General features: G+C 38.9%; 2 protein-coding genes across 30 annotated transcripts in view; one reads left to right on the top strand and one right to left on the bottom strand.

Moving 5' to 3' along the window:
- DZANK1 (double zinc ribbon and ankyrin repeat domains 1) overlaps positions 1–3712 on the bottom strand; it is an 89794-nt gene extending 86082 nt beyond the window's left edge. For 3 of the 12 annotated variants that reach the window (XM_070589504.1, XM_070589510.1, XM_070589509.1), the window contains exons 1-2: positions 3557–3695; positions 1834–2012 (exon numbers count right to left, since the gene is read on the bottom strand). In XM_070589504.1, the coding sequence (XP_070445605.1) occupies positions 1834–1942 (109 nt within the window). In that variant the 5' untranslated portion in view covers positions 1943–2012; positions 3557–3695. The other 9 variants (XM_070589506.1, XM_070589511.1, XM_070589513.1 and 6 more) reach the window with 7 other exon arrangements.
- Positions 3713–3970: 258 nt separating this feature from the next.
- Positions 3971–18073, top strand: POLR3F (RNA polymerase III subunit F). Of its 18 annotated transcripts, none has more exons than XR_548126.2 (11): positions 3986–4119; positions 5448–5565; positions 8376–8443; positions 8789–8809; positions 8938–9005; positions 10216–10328; positions 12862–13005; positions 13221–13328; positions 14214–14405; positions 15479–15755; positions 16001–18073. XR_548126.2 is itself a non-coding variant. In XM_008540472.2 (10 exons), exons 1-10 carry the CDS (start codon positions 4058–4060, stop codon positions 15554–15556), a joined length of 972 nt encoding a protein of 323 aa, XP_008538694.1. In that variant the 5' UTR covers positions 3986–4057; the 3' UTR covers positions 15557–15958. The 18 variants fall into 18 exon arrangements, 10 of the variants coding, with proteins under 10 accessions (XP_008538695.1, XP_008538694.1, XP_008538697.1 ...); XR_011531190.1 differs by lacking the exon at positions 3986–4119 and adding an exon at positions 4698–4970; XR_011531192.1 differs by lacking the exon at positions 8789–8809.
- Positions 18074–18176: the final 103 nt, after the last annotated feature.

The following is an 18176-nucleotide window of genomic DNA, read 5'->3' as shown; positions in this document are numbered from 1 at the left end:
CCATGTTGGTACATAAAGAGTGTCCTCATGCTTTCTTATGACTGCATTGTACTCTCTCTTTACATAGATGAACTATAATTTAACCAATCCCCTACAGAAGGAAATTTAGGCTTTCTTTTTCTTTTTCCTTTTCTTTCTTTTGCCATTACAAGCATTGTAATAAACAACTTTGTAAAAAGTTCTTTTCATATATGTAAAATATGTAAAACTACTGCTGTTGAGTCAAAAGATAGGTGCATTTGTAATTTTGGTTAATATTGATAAAATTCCCTCCATGGATGTTGAAACAATTCACACTGCTACCAGCAATGCATGGAAGTGCCTGTTTACCCATATAGTGTGTTATCAATTTTTCTTTTATTTTTGCCAATCTCTTAGGTTGAAAAAAAAAAGTATCTTGTAGTTTTAACTCACATTTCTTGCATTTTGAGTAAGATTCATTCATTCACTCAACAAATATTTACCGAGTACCTATTATGTGCCAGACACTGTTCTAGGCACCGGGGATAGACCAGCAATCAAAGTCCCTGTTCTCATGGAGCCTCCATTTTAGGAAGAACACATAAACAGTAAACAAACAAACAAACAAGTATATATGTTTTGTCGAGTGGTGATTAACTGTGACACAGTAACTAAAGCAGGGGGTAAAGTCTGCTCAGCAAGCAGGTGGGGGGGGGGTAGAAACTTACTCTCACACCTTGAAAAGACATTTATATTTCCTTTCCTATAAAATGTCCTTTCACATCCTTTGCCCACTTTTCTATTGGGTTATTATTCTTTTTGTTATTGAATTGTAGAATCTCTTTATTTATTAAGTATTTTAAATATTAGAGAATTTGGATACCCTCTCATTTATATCATCATTTGCCAATAATCAGTCAACTTCTTCTAAGAGTTATGGCCACATTTATTAAAATTTGTAATTTGGTTCAAAAGTTTTTTTAAATATTAGCTTTTAAGATAAAGGGAAATATAGTATAATATAACATAGTCTTAGTTGGAACTCTCAGTCTAGGAAGTACAGAGGTCACCATAAATACAGATAAATAGTTTTTACACATATCAGTTGTTTAAATATTTAATTAGAATCTCAACGTTTTTTAAACAGTATTTGTTCATATGTTTTATCTATAAAACTTTCCTTTCTCCTTATGTTAATTACATGTTTATATATATGTATGTAGGTATATATATATGTATGTATGTGTATATGTGTGTGTATATATATATTCCTGGCATTATCAGGAAATATATGCACTGAATTATTTCTGTAATAATAGTTAAGATTTGTTTTGGCATTACTATGTGCCAGACCCTGTGCATCTCACATAACATATCAGCTCATTTAATCCTTATAATGGCTCTAAGCAGTAGATATTATCATCACTGTCTAATGATGAGGAAACTGAGACTCAGAAAGGCTAAGGAAGTACTGAAAGTCACTAGAAGTTGTCAAAGCCAAGATTCAATCTCCAACCTGTCTGCCAGGAAAGCCTGTGTTAGTAGATCAAATTTATTATCCCAGAAAAATAATGAGACTCCTGGGAAAGTTTGGGGAAGCACAGGTCATCTTACCCTGGCTAACCTGAGTTAAGGCATTGCTGCAACTATGTATCTATACAAATGAAAGGCGGGTCAGAGCTCACTTTGTAAGCTAGATACACACCACTCTAAAAACCATCAGGAATGACACTGTTTCAAATTTGGGAAGTTTTACAAACTTCCTAAGGTGCTGATTACAGAAAGCATGCAAAGAAGTAAACCAACAACCAGATGAAAATAAAAAGTATGATAATGTTATTTCAAATGATTTCAAGTACATTTGATTCTCACCCGATCTCATTTCCACAAGTGTATTGTTATCAATTTCATGGTTGGCTTTTCCGGGCTGAGGCACTCGCAGAGGTATGATCTGAGGGACACACACTGAACCAGCAGTCATTTTCTCTCCTTACATTAAAAAAACTGGATGAAAATAAATTCCAGTGGGCATCTATATTGGAACAGAAAAGCTGAAGAGAAGCACCTCATTTAAATACAGTAAAACTAGTAAAAACTAAAGAGACTACTGTTAATATACTACCTACAAATATTACTCAATTTTTAATTGAAATAATTGCTGTTTCAGCTCTATTTTTGCTGTTGAGGTCTTGTGTGGAGTTTTGATTTTGTAAATACTTACCTTCTGGGAAAAGAGCATGAATGAATGGGATGGGGAAATGGAATTATTTTAAATGGGCAAATTAACTGAATATGTCAGAACAGAGACCATCACTAATGATGTGATCTGAGCTCCCTCTGGATCACTGTCACCCTTTCCTGCCTCTTATTAGTGTGCCACCTCTCTTGGCTTCAGGGCAAATCATCACACAAGAGGAACAGAAATAACGCTGTATGTATCATGAAACGTTAATTTCGAGCCAACTCTTTTGGGAAAGCTGCGAGTTCAAAGCCCTGCAGCTGTGGCCAAATGGTTCTCGTATTTGAAAGCTGCAAAGAAACTTTAGATGGATGGCAGAGCACCAGCCTCAGCAGAAAGCCAGCACGGATCGAAATAGTGAGCAACAACCACAAAAGTCTCCCACTCCATTTCTCTATTTAAATAATTAAGTACGAGTATCGAGGCCTTACGGATCTTTTTCCTGGAGGAGGGCATCACAATTATTAATACATAAAGGATTCAAGAGGAAAAAAAGCAACCCTTATCCTAATACAGCAACTATTTCTATCTCTGTATGGCCTTCTCGAATTTCAACGATTATAGATAACGTAGGGTTTTACTCAATTGTGATCTAAACATTCATTCAACTTTTTTTTAGCGTACTTCTTGCACCCTCATTCTATTATTTACAATTTTCTACGTATTTATTTATCAATTTGTGGTTGGGCATTTAGGCTATTACTAGTTTCTTTTTAGTTTTGGTCGTTGCAATTCTAAATAATGCTGCACTGAACATCTTGGGGTTTGAACTTTGTCACAGACTGTATTCCCAAAAGCGGGATAACTAAATTTAAGGAGTGAACTTAATGGTTGAATAGTTTCAGGTAGAAGGCTAAGAATTTAAACTGTAGATACTGATAGTAGAGTAACAGCCCCTACCGAAGCGGGGAGGGGCTGTACTCGCGGGGTGTCCTTCCTCATTTTTCCATTTAAGTCAGAGGCAGTTAAAGTAAAAATAATTGAAAAATTAGTTCAAAATAAAAATAGTTGGGGAATAACTCGCGCGGCAACTAGGAGCTGCCCTTACGAGGCTGGGGCAGTCAGTGGGCCCCAAGCGACGGGGATCAAGAAGCAGACCGATCGGCAACGTCCAGCCACAGTATGGGGTCCACAGCACCGCCCACATCTCTACTCCCTCCGCCCAGACTACCCTCTCACCGCCCGGATCCGGAACCCCGTCTCGTTCCCGTTCCCGCCCATCAGAGGCAGCTAGGGACGTCCGCTCCCTTTCAAGCGGTGTGAAGGAGGCCCTCCTCCACCTTTTCCTCCTCTGGCCACCGGAACCCGGATCGGGACCCCCGAGACACCTCCGCCGCCCCTAGCCAGGTAACGCACCTCTCACGGCCTCTGGCCTTTTCCTTCACCGCTGTCCGGGTTACCACAGACGCTGCGAGCCGCGCCCCGCCCACTGAGAGCTGGGCAGGTGATTGGTGGAAACCCGCTTCCTAGCAACCAGCTCCGCCCCTGCCGCCTGGCCGGAAGAACGGCACCAGCCTGGAGCTCCTTTCCTGAGGCTTCTCCGTAGGCATCCGAGAATATGCCTTCACAGAGGTTGGAGCGTGCTTAAAGGCGGCGTGTCGACTCAGAATGAGAGAACCAGGCTCGTTCGTCCGACAAGCATTGACATTCTGGAAAACAAGAAAAAGAAGTTAGCGGCGCGGGTGAGCAAGGCGTTTCAGGCGCGGCTTGGCCACCTAAAGGCGACAGACAAGGAAGGACCTGCTGCGACAAGAGGAAGAAGGCCCGTAGCCCGGGCCAGGTGCTGTCTTCGCGAGTGCCCTGCTTCCCCGGCTCGCTCTCTGGCCAGTCCCTGCGTCTCCCGGGAACTGCGCCCTCATGGCTGAGGTGAAAGTGAAGGTGCAGCCGCCCGACGCGGATCCGGTGGAAATAGAAAACAGGTAAACTAGTGAGAGAGGCTCGGTTCCCGGCTCGGGAGCCCCCGCAGCCAGACCAATTCTGTTGGGCCCCTCGGTAGATACCGGAGCAAGTTCCACGAGCGCACAGGAAAGGGATTGCGGGATTTGGACCACCCCCCACTCCTGTCCCCAGGGAGCAGAACTCTTAAGAAGTTCAAAACGAGTTTGACATTTGCAACCTTGTGCTGCTTACCTTGCCCCGATGCTGTTCGGGAACTTGTGGTGATGCGCTTCCTTGCTACGTTAAGGTAATCGACGCTCAGAGAGGACTCCGCGTTTTTTCTGTAACACTTGCGGATACATGTTCTGATGCAGGATCGCTGTTGTCACTAAGGGAACTCCCACGACAGAATGTTTGAGCAAACTTAGGGAGCAGTTTGTGGTTGCGAAGCAACATAAGCCAAACGGTTTTGATGCAGTTTTAGGTCAAGATTTTAGGGCATCTAAAGCCTCTTCTAATTTTGTATTCTCTATCCGTGCACTGCAATTTTTAGGTTACTACATAGTTTTTTGTGGGTTTTTTTTGAGGAAGATTAGCCCTGAGCTAACATCTGCTGCCAGTCTTCCCCTTTTTGCTGAGGAAGACTGGCCCTGAGCTAACATCCGTGCCCATCTTCCTCCACTTTATATGTGGGAGGCCTACCACAGCATGGCTTGCCAAGTGGTGCCATGTCTGCGCCCAGGGTCCGGACCAGCGAACCCCGGGCCGCGGAGAAGCGGAACGTGGGGACTGAACCGCTACGCCGCCAGGCCGGCCCCTTACTACATAGTTTTAAAAGACCCCAACTTTCTCAAACTGTTAGGAATAACACATATGATGATCCTATGACAAGGTGAGGATTTGGGCTTATTTTTGTTTGGTACAGATAATCCCCAAAACGGCCCCAGTTGTGATGAATTGTCATAACAAATTTTGGCTTCCCACCGGAAACATCCAATTTGCCTCCTGCTTACAAACGTGGCTACCCAAGGCACTGTATCTTAACTTTGTCATACTTGTTCGATCTGAGAAAATTGAAGCCTCAGCTTTAATATTTTTTCTGTTTTCATTTGACTTTTCTTCTAATTTAGAGTTCCTATGGGTGAGGAAAAGGAATAGTTCCCTTAAATAGCAGTAATAATGTAAACGTGTATTTCAGAATCTTCCTCAATTTCTAACATGCTTTGATTCAGAACCATCATAGAAACCCAGATTATCTGCCAAATGTGAAAAAAGGCACAATTTCAAACTGTTTTGCTTGTATTTTCCCCCCACTGCCTCTTGAAATAGGTAAAAACATGAATAATATCATTAATGCCTTTGTTCCTAGAATTATAGAATTATGTCACCAGTTCCCTCATGGAATCACAGACCAAGTAATTCAGAATGAAATGCCTCACATAGAAGCCCAGCAACGGGCAGTGGCCATCAATAGACTGTTGTCCATGGTAAGGTGAATCCAGCTAGTTAACATAATTATGTATATGTTTTGATTGTCGTTACTTCCTATTACGTAGTCATGAAACCATTCAAAAGTGTGTTAGATTGTGACTTTGATAAGACTGCAAACCAGGAAACAGCTCAGACAGCCTAAACTGAGGAAAGAAGAAATAATTACTCGTCATTTTACAAGATGAGTAACATAAATGTATTTTCTTTTAACTGTTGTATTTATTAATCTAATTGTCATTAAGATGTGTAAGTACACATAGGTGTATCTGTTCTTACCTTCTGTTTGCTTCTACTGCTAGTGTGGGGCCATTCCCTGTGAAATATTACCCCCTGATTTTGCTGAGAGTCATCACAGAGTCACTTCATTAGGGTATTACTCTCCACGTTCTCACTCTGAGCATTTCAGGAGGCAGGAATGAGTCCAGTTCAATGTCATCAGTGCTAGGCCTCTGGGAGGAAGTGCAGGCTCTGCGTCCAGTGACACGGCAGTGGGGTTTTTCAGTGAAACCTTCTACCTGCTCTTACCTCTTCTGTTCTCCTGGGGCCCTAGTGTCATTTCCCGCTTGTCCAAAAACATCCCACCTAATGGTGCCCCGTGCTCTAAATCTACCTCTTTCTCCTTCCTTTCCCACATCATCAAAATCCTATATCCTGAGAGTGTTCAGTTTGGTTGTAGTAGCAATTAGGTGGAGGACTGAGGACTCGTGTGAAGGCCCATTTGCTTTTTAAGCTTTGTTGGATTTCTAATGGCTCTGGATATGGCGATTTGAGGACAGGTGAGCCTTCTGTTAAACCACTCCCTTTAACCTTCTAGCACGGAGGTTGGCAAACTCCTTCTATAAAGTGCCAGATTGTATATGTTTTAGGGTTTACAGGCCATATGGTTTCTGTCACAACTACTCAACTCTCCAAGAAGTAGCCATGGACCATACATAAACAAATGGGCATGGCTGTTTTCCAGTAAAACTTTATTTGCAAAAGCTCAGTGGGCCAGATTGCTCATCCGTGTTTTAGCCCAAGCAAAAAAGGAATGTTGGTGAGTTCTGGTCTCTTCACTGTGGTGAAGGTTTCAGCCCCAGGAACAGTAGAGGGAGGGATGCTGGAAGGATGTGGCAATGGAAAATATTTTTTGTCTTCTGGCCACCCTTTCAGCCCTTTCCTTTCTGTCTGAAAATCATCCTCAGCACCTCCCTCTCTTTTACCACCTCTGCAACCCCACCTCCCGCCAGTCCTATAGGCTATAGGAAGTGGTGGAACTACTGAAGAATTTTAAGCAAGGAGTAATTGTTAATAAATCACAAAATGTTGGTGATTTTAACTCTTAAACAATTCTCAGATTTGTCCCCCATTTCCATTCCTGTTGCCCTTGCATGTATTCAGGCTCTGGCTTTTACCTGGCCTGTTGCCGTGCCTCCTAACTGGCTTTCCTTGCTCTGTCTGCCTCAGAGCAGCCAGCCTGATCTGTCTGAAATACAGATCTGGCCAAGTCACTTTCCCACTGAAAGTTGTGCTCAGTGCTAGAGATTCAAGTCCAAACCCCTGGGTTTACCACACTGAGCCCCTACCTTTCTCACCTGCCTCATCTGCCTTTACCACTCTGCCGCAAAAGTTGGGTTTTAAAGGGAACAGATTGTTTTTGGTTCCTGGCCGCGTCATGCTGTTTCATGCGTCAGGTCCTTTGTTCCTGCTGTCTTCCCTGCTTAGAAGGCCCTTCTTGACGAACTGAAGGAGTAACTCCTCATTACCTTTCAAGACTCAACTCTGCTATCATCCCCAGGAAGCCTCCCTGACCCCCCAGGCTGGGCCAAAGCTGCTTCTCTGAGAGCATCTCCCACTCTTTACTTACCCCTATCTTAATGCCAACCGGATGATATTGAAGTTAGCTGTGTGATTCTCTTTCACAATTCATGTTTGTCCCCCCAAACACCTGTTACAGCACAGGTGTTCATTTAAGGGTCATAGCTGAATTAAACAACGGAATGAGCCTCCAAATTGAATTTTGTGGTTGGATTTTCCACTTAGTGGGGTCTAGGGAGGGAGGGCGGGTATTGCTGTTCCTCCATATGAAAACCTGTTTTCAAGTCATGGGTCTGCCCAGTCTTAACTCACGGGAATGAGGCCTCTCTCAGTCGTGGCTTCCCGGAACTGCCAGAAGTCCAGTGGTACAGCCGTCTGGATGCTCTAAATTCAGACCCAAGGAAATTCAGAAGCATGGTAGACATGCTTTGTTTTACTTTTGATTTGTTATATAAAAACAAAACCACCACAGGCCTTTTATTCATTGGTTGACCTTTCTGCCTAATTTTCACATAACACTATAGAAATCATATGAGTAAATGTCACTATTAACTTTGTAAATTTTATTTAGCTATCATGTTATAGAATATTTATGCATGTTTAGCTTTCATTTGAACTTATTTATATAAATTATATTTTAATTTTTATTGTATTATTATATATATTTATTGAACTTATTTAAATTTGAATATGGATTTTCATTTATTCTAAAGCTGCCTGTTTAAAATTCCTTACTCATTGATCATATAGCCAAGCGAGGATCTGGCATATAGGAAATTGTTAGGTATTAATATTTTGGAAAATAATGAGATAAAGAGCTAAGTTTTGAAAAGTACATTGCACATGATATGTAGACAAAATCTTAAGTCTCAAGTAAGGAACTGACAAATAACTGGGAGGTAGGATATTTTACTCTGTGTAAAATATTAAAGAATGCATTAACATTTTCATTGGATTTGATATATCTGCAAAATAATTCACTGCTATTTTCTATAAAACAAAACTTTAGGGTCAACTGGATCTCTTACGGAGCAATACAGGCCTTCTGTATAGAATAAAGGATTCTCAGAATGCTGGGTAAGCACCTAATTTTTTTTATTCTAAGAAAATTTTAATTATTACAAAAGTAATACATGTTTTGGGGGAAAAAAGCCAATATAGAATTGCATACTATTAACTGGTCTTACATATCATCCCCACCTCCCATCATGAGTTCTGTTTCCCAGAGATAACTGTGCTTAATAATTTGGTATATATAAATACATATAGATGATTATATATTTATATACTATATATTTATATATAATCTCTTTTCTTTTTTTTTTTTTTTAACAAAAATGGGATCATGCTATCCATACTGTTTTGCAACTTGTTTTTTTCACTTACTGTATCTTGGACATCTTTTCATTCTGGTACATTCAGCCCTGTCTCATTCTTTCTAAGGTAAGCCCTTCTTTTGGTAAATAAGTCAGTGTGGTGACCTTGTCTGCTAATTCGTTTAAGTAGTCATCTAGATTATTAGATTATCCTATACCTCTTTGCCTCTTTAATTCTATTTTATTCCCCTGCAGTAAAATGAAAGGATCAGATAACCAAGAAAAACTAGTATATCAAATCATAGAGGATGCAGGAAATAAAGGTAAGCATGTGAAGGAAGAAGCAGAAAAAACATTGTCTTTGGGAAGGGTCTGAGATCCTGGCTTCCCAGGGTATAGCTCAGTGTGTAGAGGATGCCGCCATTTGTGTTAAAAGGAAAGGAAAATATGACATACATATATAATGTACGTATGCTTGAAGGACACCCAGAGTAATGCCATTGTTGCCTCAAAGGAGGCAGGAACTAGATGGCTATGGGCAGGGATGGAAAGAAACTTCTGATTGTGAACCATGTGAATGTCTTCTCTAAAAATAAATAAATTAAAACTTAAAGTTTTTTTTTTTTTTTTTAATCCTCACTTTCTAAACTTTGGAAGCCTTAGTTTCTTCATCTTAGCTGTAAATTGTGGATAATAACGTCTCTGGTTTTTGCAAAAACCAGAGGGATACCTAGTGCAGTGTGGCGGTGTCTGACATAGGTCGCTCACAGCTATTTAGTTCCTCTCCTGTCCCCCTTGAAGAACCATATCTAAATTGCTGTTATTACAATTTAGGATCTATTTGAGTCATTGATGTTAGCTAACAATTATGATATAATCTAAAATCATATAATTCTCATATTTATTAGTTAGGAAGTTAAATTAACATTTTAAAAGTAGACATAAAAAGTTCTCTACTTTTAAGAAATTCTTCCTACTTCATTATGCCTTTACTTTAGGAAGAAAATAGGGCAAAATATTTTTACATAAAATTTACTTTCCACGGTTAATGCTTATGTCCTTCTTTAAAAGAGAAATCATAGCTTCCTGTGCAGGGCTTTTAGTGGCTGTAAGAACCACAATCTTCCACTTTCCATCTCCCAAATATAGTATTGTATGAGTAATGGATATATGTGCATTCAGTCTCACATAAAGGGTTTTTTGCTCTCCGTTGAGGATGGCAGCTGGTCCTGACCCAAACTTACGTTTGTTTTTGACATCTACAATCTAAACTGAAAACAACAGAAAACAAGTTTGGGGTGCATGAGGGGATGGAGGAAACAATATAAGTTAATTAAATAACATTTAAGATTTTTCTTCCATTATAGAAATGTCCTTTTCATCTCTTTTTTAAAAGGTACCACAGTAGGATTCCAGCTATGCTGTAGGAATATATACATATATATATATATTGCTAGTTTTGGAATGAGATATAAGCAACAAGATAAAACAAGTCCTTTAGTATTCAACTTATTTTACTTGACTTTCTTATAGGAATATGGAGCAGAGATATCCGATACAAGAGTAACTTGCCATTAACAGAAATTAACAAAATTCTAAAGAATTTGGAAAGTAAAAAGCTTATCAAAGCTGTTAAGTCTGTGGCAGTGAGTAGTTTTCTTTTCTTCCCCCAAATGTTCACTATACATATATTGTTCCAACTATATTTCAAGTTTATATTGTCGTTTAAGCTATGTCGTGATTTAAAACAACTGGTCAAAAAGATTTTTAAAAATTTAGTTCATATTGGATTGGTTTGGAGATGCTGCCTAGATATGTCACTGCCTGGTTAATTCTTAGTGTCTTACCCACTAAAAATCTAAAACTTCTTAACTCTCTTCAGTAAAGGATTTTTGGAATCATGAACATTTTTCCTGGATTTTGTGGTGTGTAAGTTAATTTACTTCACCCTGCCATTCTGGATTACTCATTCAGCAAATACCTATTTTGCATTTGCTGTGTGCCAGGCACTGTTCTGGGTGCTTGGGGTACGTTAGTGAACAACTCAGAGGAAGATCTCTGCCCTGGTGGAGCATCTGTTCCAGCACATGGTGTTTCTCCTCTTCCTCATCCCACCCTACGCCTGTCACGTTCTTCTGGGGCTCCATGCTCCAGAGCTGGCTCCATCAGGGACATCTGCGCTCACCTCACTGACATAGGCATTAGAGCTGAGACTTCCCTAAAGTTTCCTTGAACACAGTTTCAGTAATTAAGAATTTGATGTTCATCAGTGATTTTATTTACCAAATTATATTTATATCATATCACTCCCTAATTTTAGAATATTATTTCTCTTCCACAGTTTTTAATGGCTACTTTCAAATATATACAAAAGCAGAGAAAATAATATAACATATCCCCATGTACCCATCACCTCGCTTCATTTTGCCAGTCTCCCTTCTACATCTTTATTTTTAATAAGAGCTTTATTGAGACATACAGTCACGCACTACATAATGATGTTTTGGTCAACAATGGACCACATATACAATGGTGCTCCCATAAGAGCAGTACCGTATAGCCTAGGTGTGTAGTAGGCTATACCATCCAGGTTTGTGTAAGTACACTCTATAACGTTTGTACAATGACGAAATTGCCTAATGACGCATTTCTCTGAACATATCCATGTTGTTAAGCAATATATGGCTATAATTCACATACCATAAAATTTATCCCTTTTTTTGTACAGTTTTTTGTTGTACAATTCAGTGGTTTTTAGTATACTCACAAAGTTGTACAACCATCATGCTATGCTAATGTTTAGACGTTTTCATCACCTCATAATGTGATTCCCCCAGCAGTCACTCCCCAGCCTTCCTGCCCCTAGGCCTTGACAACCACTAATGTACTTTCTGTCTCTGTAGATTTGCCTGTTCTGGATGTCATATAAATGGAGTCATACAATATGTGGTCTTTTGTCTGGCTTCTTTCACTTAGCATGATGTTTTCAAGGTTTTTAAATAAAGTAGTATCAGAGGTCTTTTAAAATTTTTCTTAGCAAGGTTTTATAGTTTTAAGTGTAGGGAGTCCTTTATATCCTTAACCCAAAGTATAAAATAAATATTCAGGGGCCAGCCCCATAGCCGAGTGGTTAAGTTTGCATACTCTGCTTTGGCAGCCTGGGGTTTCACTGGTTCGTATCCTGGGTGCAGACATGGCACTGCTCATTAAGCCACGCTGAGGTGGCGTCCCACATGCCACAACTAGAAGGGCCCACAACTAAAAATACACAACTATGTACCTCAGGACTTTGGGAGAAAAAGGAAAAATAAAATATTTAAAAAAATAAAATAAAATAAATATTCATGAATCCATACTGATAGAAATATTTGAATAAATAAATAAATGGAGAATAGACAGACATCCTGTGCAGAAGAATACCAAATAATTTATGTAGGCACTCCACCCTCAAGGAGGTGGAGCATAAGTCCAAGTGGGACTTAAGTCCACAAGAGTGGACTGTGCATAGTGACTTCCTTCCACATATGCAAAGGGCAGAGGGACAAGTAACTTTGCAGTGGAGAAAACTGAGAAATACCACCTCAAGCCAGGTGATCAAGGTTAACATCAACGTTGATAAGTCGTATTGATGATAATCATCATTTGGTGATGATCAAGTACCCTTGATATGATGTGATGAAAAGGGCACTTTACCTCTGTAGTCTTTTTTCCTGTCTAATCATGAGAAAAACATTAGACAAATCCCAATTAAGGGACATCCTACAGAATACCTGACCAGTAATTCTCAAAAATGGCAAGTTCATCAATAACAAGGAAAGTCTGAGAAACTGTCACAACCAAATTTGCCTCAGGAGACATGACAACTAAATGTAATGTGGTATGCTAGATAGGATCCTCGACCAGAAAAGGGACATTAGGGGGAAAAAAGAAAATCTGAGTAAAGTATAGACTTTAATAATAATATATCAGTATTGGTTCATTAATTGTAATAAATGTACCCTCATAATATGTTAATAATACGGGAAGCTGTGCATAAGGTAAATGGGAACTTTATCATTTTCACAATAATTCTGTAAATCTAAAACTGCTCTAAAATATAGTTTGGGTTTTTTTTTTTAAATCTTAATTTTGGAACACTGTTACCTTAGAACCACATCTGCTGTGCATGTTTTTTCCTAGGCCTCAAAAAAGAAGGTGTATATGCTGTATAACCTGCAGCCGGACCGGTCTGTGACTGGTGGAGCCTGGTACAGTGACCAGGATTTTGAATCCGAATTTGTAGAGGTGCTTAACCAACAGTGCTTTAAATTCCTACAAAGCAAGGTGAGGCATAATTGAGGAGACAGCAATACAAGTTTGTCTTTAAAAAGTTTCTTCATAAAGAATGTTTAATCTTATATGTCATATTTTATAGGAATTGAAAATATTGAATTAGTAATTTTTATGAAACAAAATATGTTCTGTTGATTTCACTCTGCATAAATTGTATTCAGAAAACACCAGTATTCTTGCTGAGATTTATGTTTCTACCCTTATAGGCAGAAACAGCACGAGAAAGCAAACAGAATCCGATGATACAAAGAAATAGTTCATTTGCTTCGTCACATGAAGTGTGGAAATACATCTGTGAATTGGGGATCAGTAAGGTTGGAACCCAGTTTCTACTTTTCATCTTATTTTTTAAAACAACTTCTTCATCATAGGGATATAGTTTTCAAGGTATTCCAAACATTTGACCCAGACCCTTTTTTCAGGTGATACCTGTGAACATTCTGCAGAACCCACTTTGAGAAAGTACTGTTATAAGCCAGTTAGGCAAAGGCGATCATTGCCGTCGGGCACTGTCTGAACTGTATATACTTGAGCTTGGGATATAGAGCAGCAGAGTGGAGGCCTGGCAGCGCATTTCACTGCCAAAATTCAAGTCTCCTGATAAGTTCTTGACTTTCTTAGGGACATTTCAACATAAGTGCCAAACATCAGTTATCACATCAGGTGTCATTTATTGGTGTTTTCCTACTTATGAGATGTAAGTGGTGTTATCAGCATATTCTTTTGAAGACCTATATATAAGAACACTGTACTGGATGCTACTCATAGTCAGAGAAGAAACTGAAATGGCCTCTTGGACAAGTTGTTTTCATTTCCTGGGCCCCAGATTTCTCATTTATAAAAAACTAGGAATTTGCACTCTTTGATATGTAAAGTATGTTTCTGCTCAAGCATTTAATAAATCTCCATCAATTTCTTACCAAAGAAATGTTACTTTAAAAGACTTCTAGATTTTACTTAGGACGATAAAGATGTCAGAAAATGTGAAACTGAGCATGAGGTTAGAATTTTGTCCCCTGCATTTCAGTGGTTTGTGCTAACTTGGGCCATTGTTCAGCCTCTTTGTGCTTTTGATTACTCTCCAGCAGACTGCTTCCCTATTTCACCAGGGAATTGTGAACCTTTTCGATTTACCATCCCCTCCAAAAGGATGTCTGCTTGTCCATTTTGTTTGCTTTCTAATGTATCCCCTTTTTTAGGTAGAGTTGTCCATGGAGGACATTGAAACCATCTTGAATACACTCATTTATGATGGGAAAGTGGAGATGACTATCATTGCTGCAAAAGAAGGCACAGTTGGCAGTGTAGACGGACACATGAAACTGTATAGGGCAGTCAATCCAATCATCCCGCCCACAGGTTTGGTCCGGGCTCCCTGTGGACTCTGCCCGGTGAGTTAAAGTGGCTTCACTTTATACTTGACTGCCACCAAGTGCAAATGCCATGTATTGTGCCAGCAGGCACACTCCAGTTTTCTCAAACTCTCAGCGTTGACCAAGAGCTGCTCAAACCTCCATGTAATCTTAATTATGGACCTTTAATGAACAAATCTTTGCCTTACATTCTTTCTTAGAATATCCAGGGTTAAGGGAATTTGTGTGCTCTGCTCTTGGCCCTGAACTGGACGATTCTGATGAGAGCTAATCATTTAATCAAGAGATCATTGAGAACCTACCATGGGCCAGACATGTTCTTGATGATTCTCATGTTGTCTCATTTAATCCTCCTCCTGTCCCTTGGAGCTAGTGGCATTTCCCTTCAGCATGAGGGAACTTAGGCTAAGGAAGACCCAGAGCATACAACTTAGAAGTAACAACCAGGATTCAAACTCAGAGATAATGTTCTTTTCCCTGCAGCATGTCCCCGCACTCTTCACTCATTCATTTCCAGATAGTTTATGAGTGACAGCTGTGTGCTGTAAGCACTATCCCAGCCCTCATGGCATTTATATTTTTGGACTGCTAGGTATGTTTTATTTCATTATACTGGCCCTTGTCTATATGACTAAGCACTCCATGCTCTGGTTTCAACTCGTAGAAAAAAGGCTAGCATATTTGGAATTCTGTTTAGCACCTTTCACAAAAAGGAAAGTAGCTAAACATGAAACATTTTGTTACTCAAAATGAAGTCATTCATACGTATAGCTCTCCCTTCCTGTATTCCTTTGTTACCTGCTAATAGCCTTTTGGCCAGTGGGCAGGTGAACATGGTCATCTTAATGCTACAGTAAAAGGTCTCTCATTAACTATCTTTAGGGTCACAGATTGTCTTATTGTAGTATGATCCTAAATACAGTCTTAATTTCTTTCAATTTGAACGTTTTGTTTTCAATATCACTTTAAATAGACACCTGAGTTTTAGATATTTTGTTAAATTTTAATGGTAGATGACATTTAAGACCTTACCTATAATGTTAATAATTTTAAAACTTCAGTTTGAATATAAACTTTTTGCTTTTTTAAAGGTTTTTGATGACTGCCATGAAGGTGGTGAGATTTCACCATCTAACTGTATTTACATGACAGAGTGGCTTGAATTTTAAAAGAGAGCTGTGAACTTTACTGACATTTTGCAAATGAAGTTACTTTGGGAGCAGATAATTTAATTCGTGATGGAACATCAAATTCCCTGGAAAGCCAACTTCACAGTAATGGATACAGACTTGCTGCTGTGAAAATATGTTTTTTTATCTATGAACACTAAATTTATACTGGTAGAGTAGCCAACAAAATATGAAGCAGGTAAGGTTAGTAGTGAAATCTACTCTTAAATAAATAAAATACTTTGAAGTTCTGGAGGACCGCCTTCTGAAGCTTTCAAGACTTTTGATGGTTCAAGGAAAAAAGCCAAGAAATCCATGTTTACCAAGTACTGTGATAGTGGCTAGAGCTTAAAAATGCCCATTTTAAACTTATTTATTAAAGTCTTCATTGCAAATTTTTTATATCCGGTTCACTATCACCATTTCTGTTTTCTCTTTTCTCAGTGGTTTCATTGAGAAGAAATTGAAAGTGGGGAAGGCAGGAATTGCAGGAGAGTGTACACAAACTTGGGGCATGATGCGGAAGAGAGTGGAACATCCCTTTTCCACACACTATTAATTCCTTTTTGTGTCAGAAATATTCTTCCAGAGGATTATGCCACTGTACTTAACCTCAAACCCGAATGATGACAGTTGTCAAGGATATGTTTTCAGTGCATAAGTATTATCATTCTCATTCTAAAGGGAATATTTTCACTGGTCCTTCTTTGTTAAAGTCTTAAAAGTCTAACTCTGTGGCTCAATTGTATTATTTGCTGGAATTTGCCCCTAGATACATATTATTTAACTAAAATTATACTAAAAATGGTCCATTGCCCTCTATTCACAGTTGATGGGGGAGGAGAGTGCCATTTTTCTTGTCCTGTTTTAGATTTGTTCCCTTTCCTTATTCTGTTCTAAAAATCATGGTGTAATGGATCTAAACTAAGCCGAAAACCATTATAATTGTCCTCAGCTCTAATAGTACTTTCAGTCTCAATCTTTAGCCATATAGAAAACACAAGGTTATTTGATGTATTGTTGCAGAGAAGTCAGATGTAGGGCTTTTTAGCATCTCAGCTGTTGTATTTTCACTGTGTGGCACTTAAAAGTTTCTGTGTCCAGGCCAAAAGCATAGGATCAAGGGAAAGGAATTCAAGGTTAGCTACTACTGAGGCCTGAGTTCAAACAGCAGTTTGGAAATACTCTAAGTGGACAACCATCAGAGGGTTATTTTGAGATAAATTGAATCGGTAAAATAAAATTCAGCCCAATAACCAATTAAGAACCAGATAAATTCTGTGGCCACCTCTATAGAGTTAGCATTTGATGACACTAGTGCTTTAAAACAGATCATTTTCAAGTATTGCATATATATGTATAATACAGAAGAATCTGGGACCCAAAACTACACAGGGTTTCTCTTCCAACCACAGTGAGAGCTGGAATGGTAAGAACATTATCTGTCCTTCCTGAGACCTGGCCCATCACAGAGGTGCTTGTCTTATTTAATGAGAAAACTGAATGGGAGGAGAGTTAGAAGTGGGGCGAAGGAACCAGTTTGTTTTAAATACAGACTTTGCATTATGTCCTAATAGCCAGAGATTGATTTTTTAAGCTTGCAATCAATGGCTGAAACATAAAAGTGTTCCTTGCCTCATCAGAATAAGGAGACCCTTTATAAACTTTTCTCCCATAGCACAGTTTTCATTCTGATATTAACTGAAGGAAAAAAGAGACAATAATTTAAAAAGACAGCACCTCTGATGATAGTTAAATGGATATTTACCCTACAGAAATAAACTTGGACCAAAACAAACCGTGGGGCTCTAGACTCATGACAACAACAAAAAAATCAAATTGTGAGTGAAGTCCTGATCTTACAGTTGATTTCCATTTGGTATTAAGGTATTTTGCTCACCTGAGAAGAGGTATTCCCTGGAACCTGTGAAGGACCCTTAATGCTTAATAAATGATCCACAGAGAAACAAAGAACCATGAGCATCCTTGATTTGATGGTTTAAGGGAATAGTTTATGTGGGGTTCTTCTATGAAACTCCTCTGATCTTAGTTTGGTGATGAGTAAATTTTATGGAGCCATGCTATCTCTGGTAATCCAACTAAGCAAACTAGTCTATAATTTCAAGTTGAGTCACTTTTACTTTGGACTATTATTCATTGGTAGATGGTAGGTGAGGGAAGAATATAAAATATATACGCTAGGCCAGTGTGCTGTCCAACAGAACTTTATATCATGATGGAAATATTCTATATCTGCTGTCCAGTAAGGCAGCCAGTAGTCACCCATGGCTGCTAAGCACTTGAAATATGGCTGGTGTGAATGAAGAACTGAATTTTTAATTTTATGGCTACCTGTGGTTACTGGCTACCATATTGGGCAGCACAACTCAACAGTCATATAGGTCTATATTAGTTATTTTTATAAGCATGAAGAATATTAGAATTAATTATTTCCCAGTTGTATGTATTTGATTTTTTCTATGGAGGAAGAGAATAATAAAGTATTATGAACTGTTATTTGTATAAGTTTGTAATTTTTTAAGAAAGGACTTCAGAAACAAGGCAGAAAGTAAGTAGAGCAATTACTAATTCCAAATAATTCAAATAGAATCAAACTTTA

This window comes from Equus przewalskii, chromosome 21 (assembly GCF_037783145.1).
Source record: "Equus przewalskii isolate Varuska chromosome 21, EquPr2, whole genome shotgun sequence".
Taxonomy (NCBI): Eukaryota; Metazoa; Chordata; class Mammalia; order Perissodactyla; family Equidae; genus Equus; species Equus przewalskii.
The sequence above is the reverse complement of the archived record's forward strand: the minus strand, read 5'-3'. Positions and strand labels throughout refer to the sequence as shown.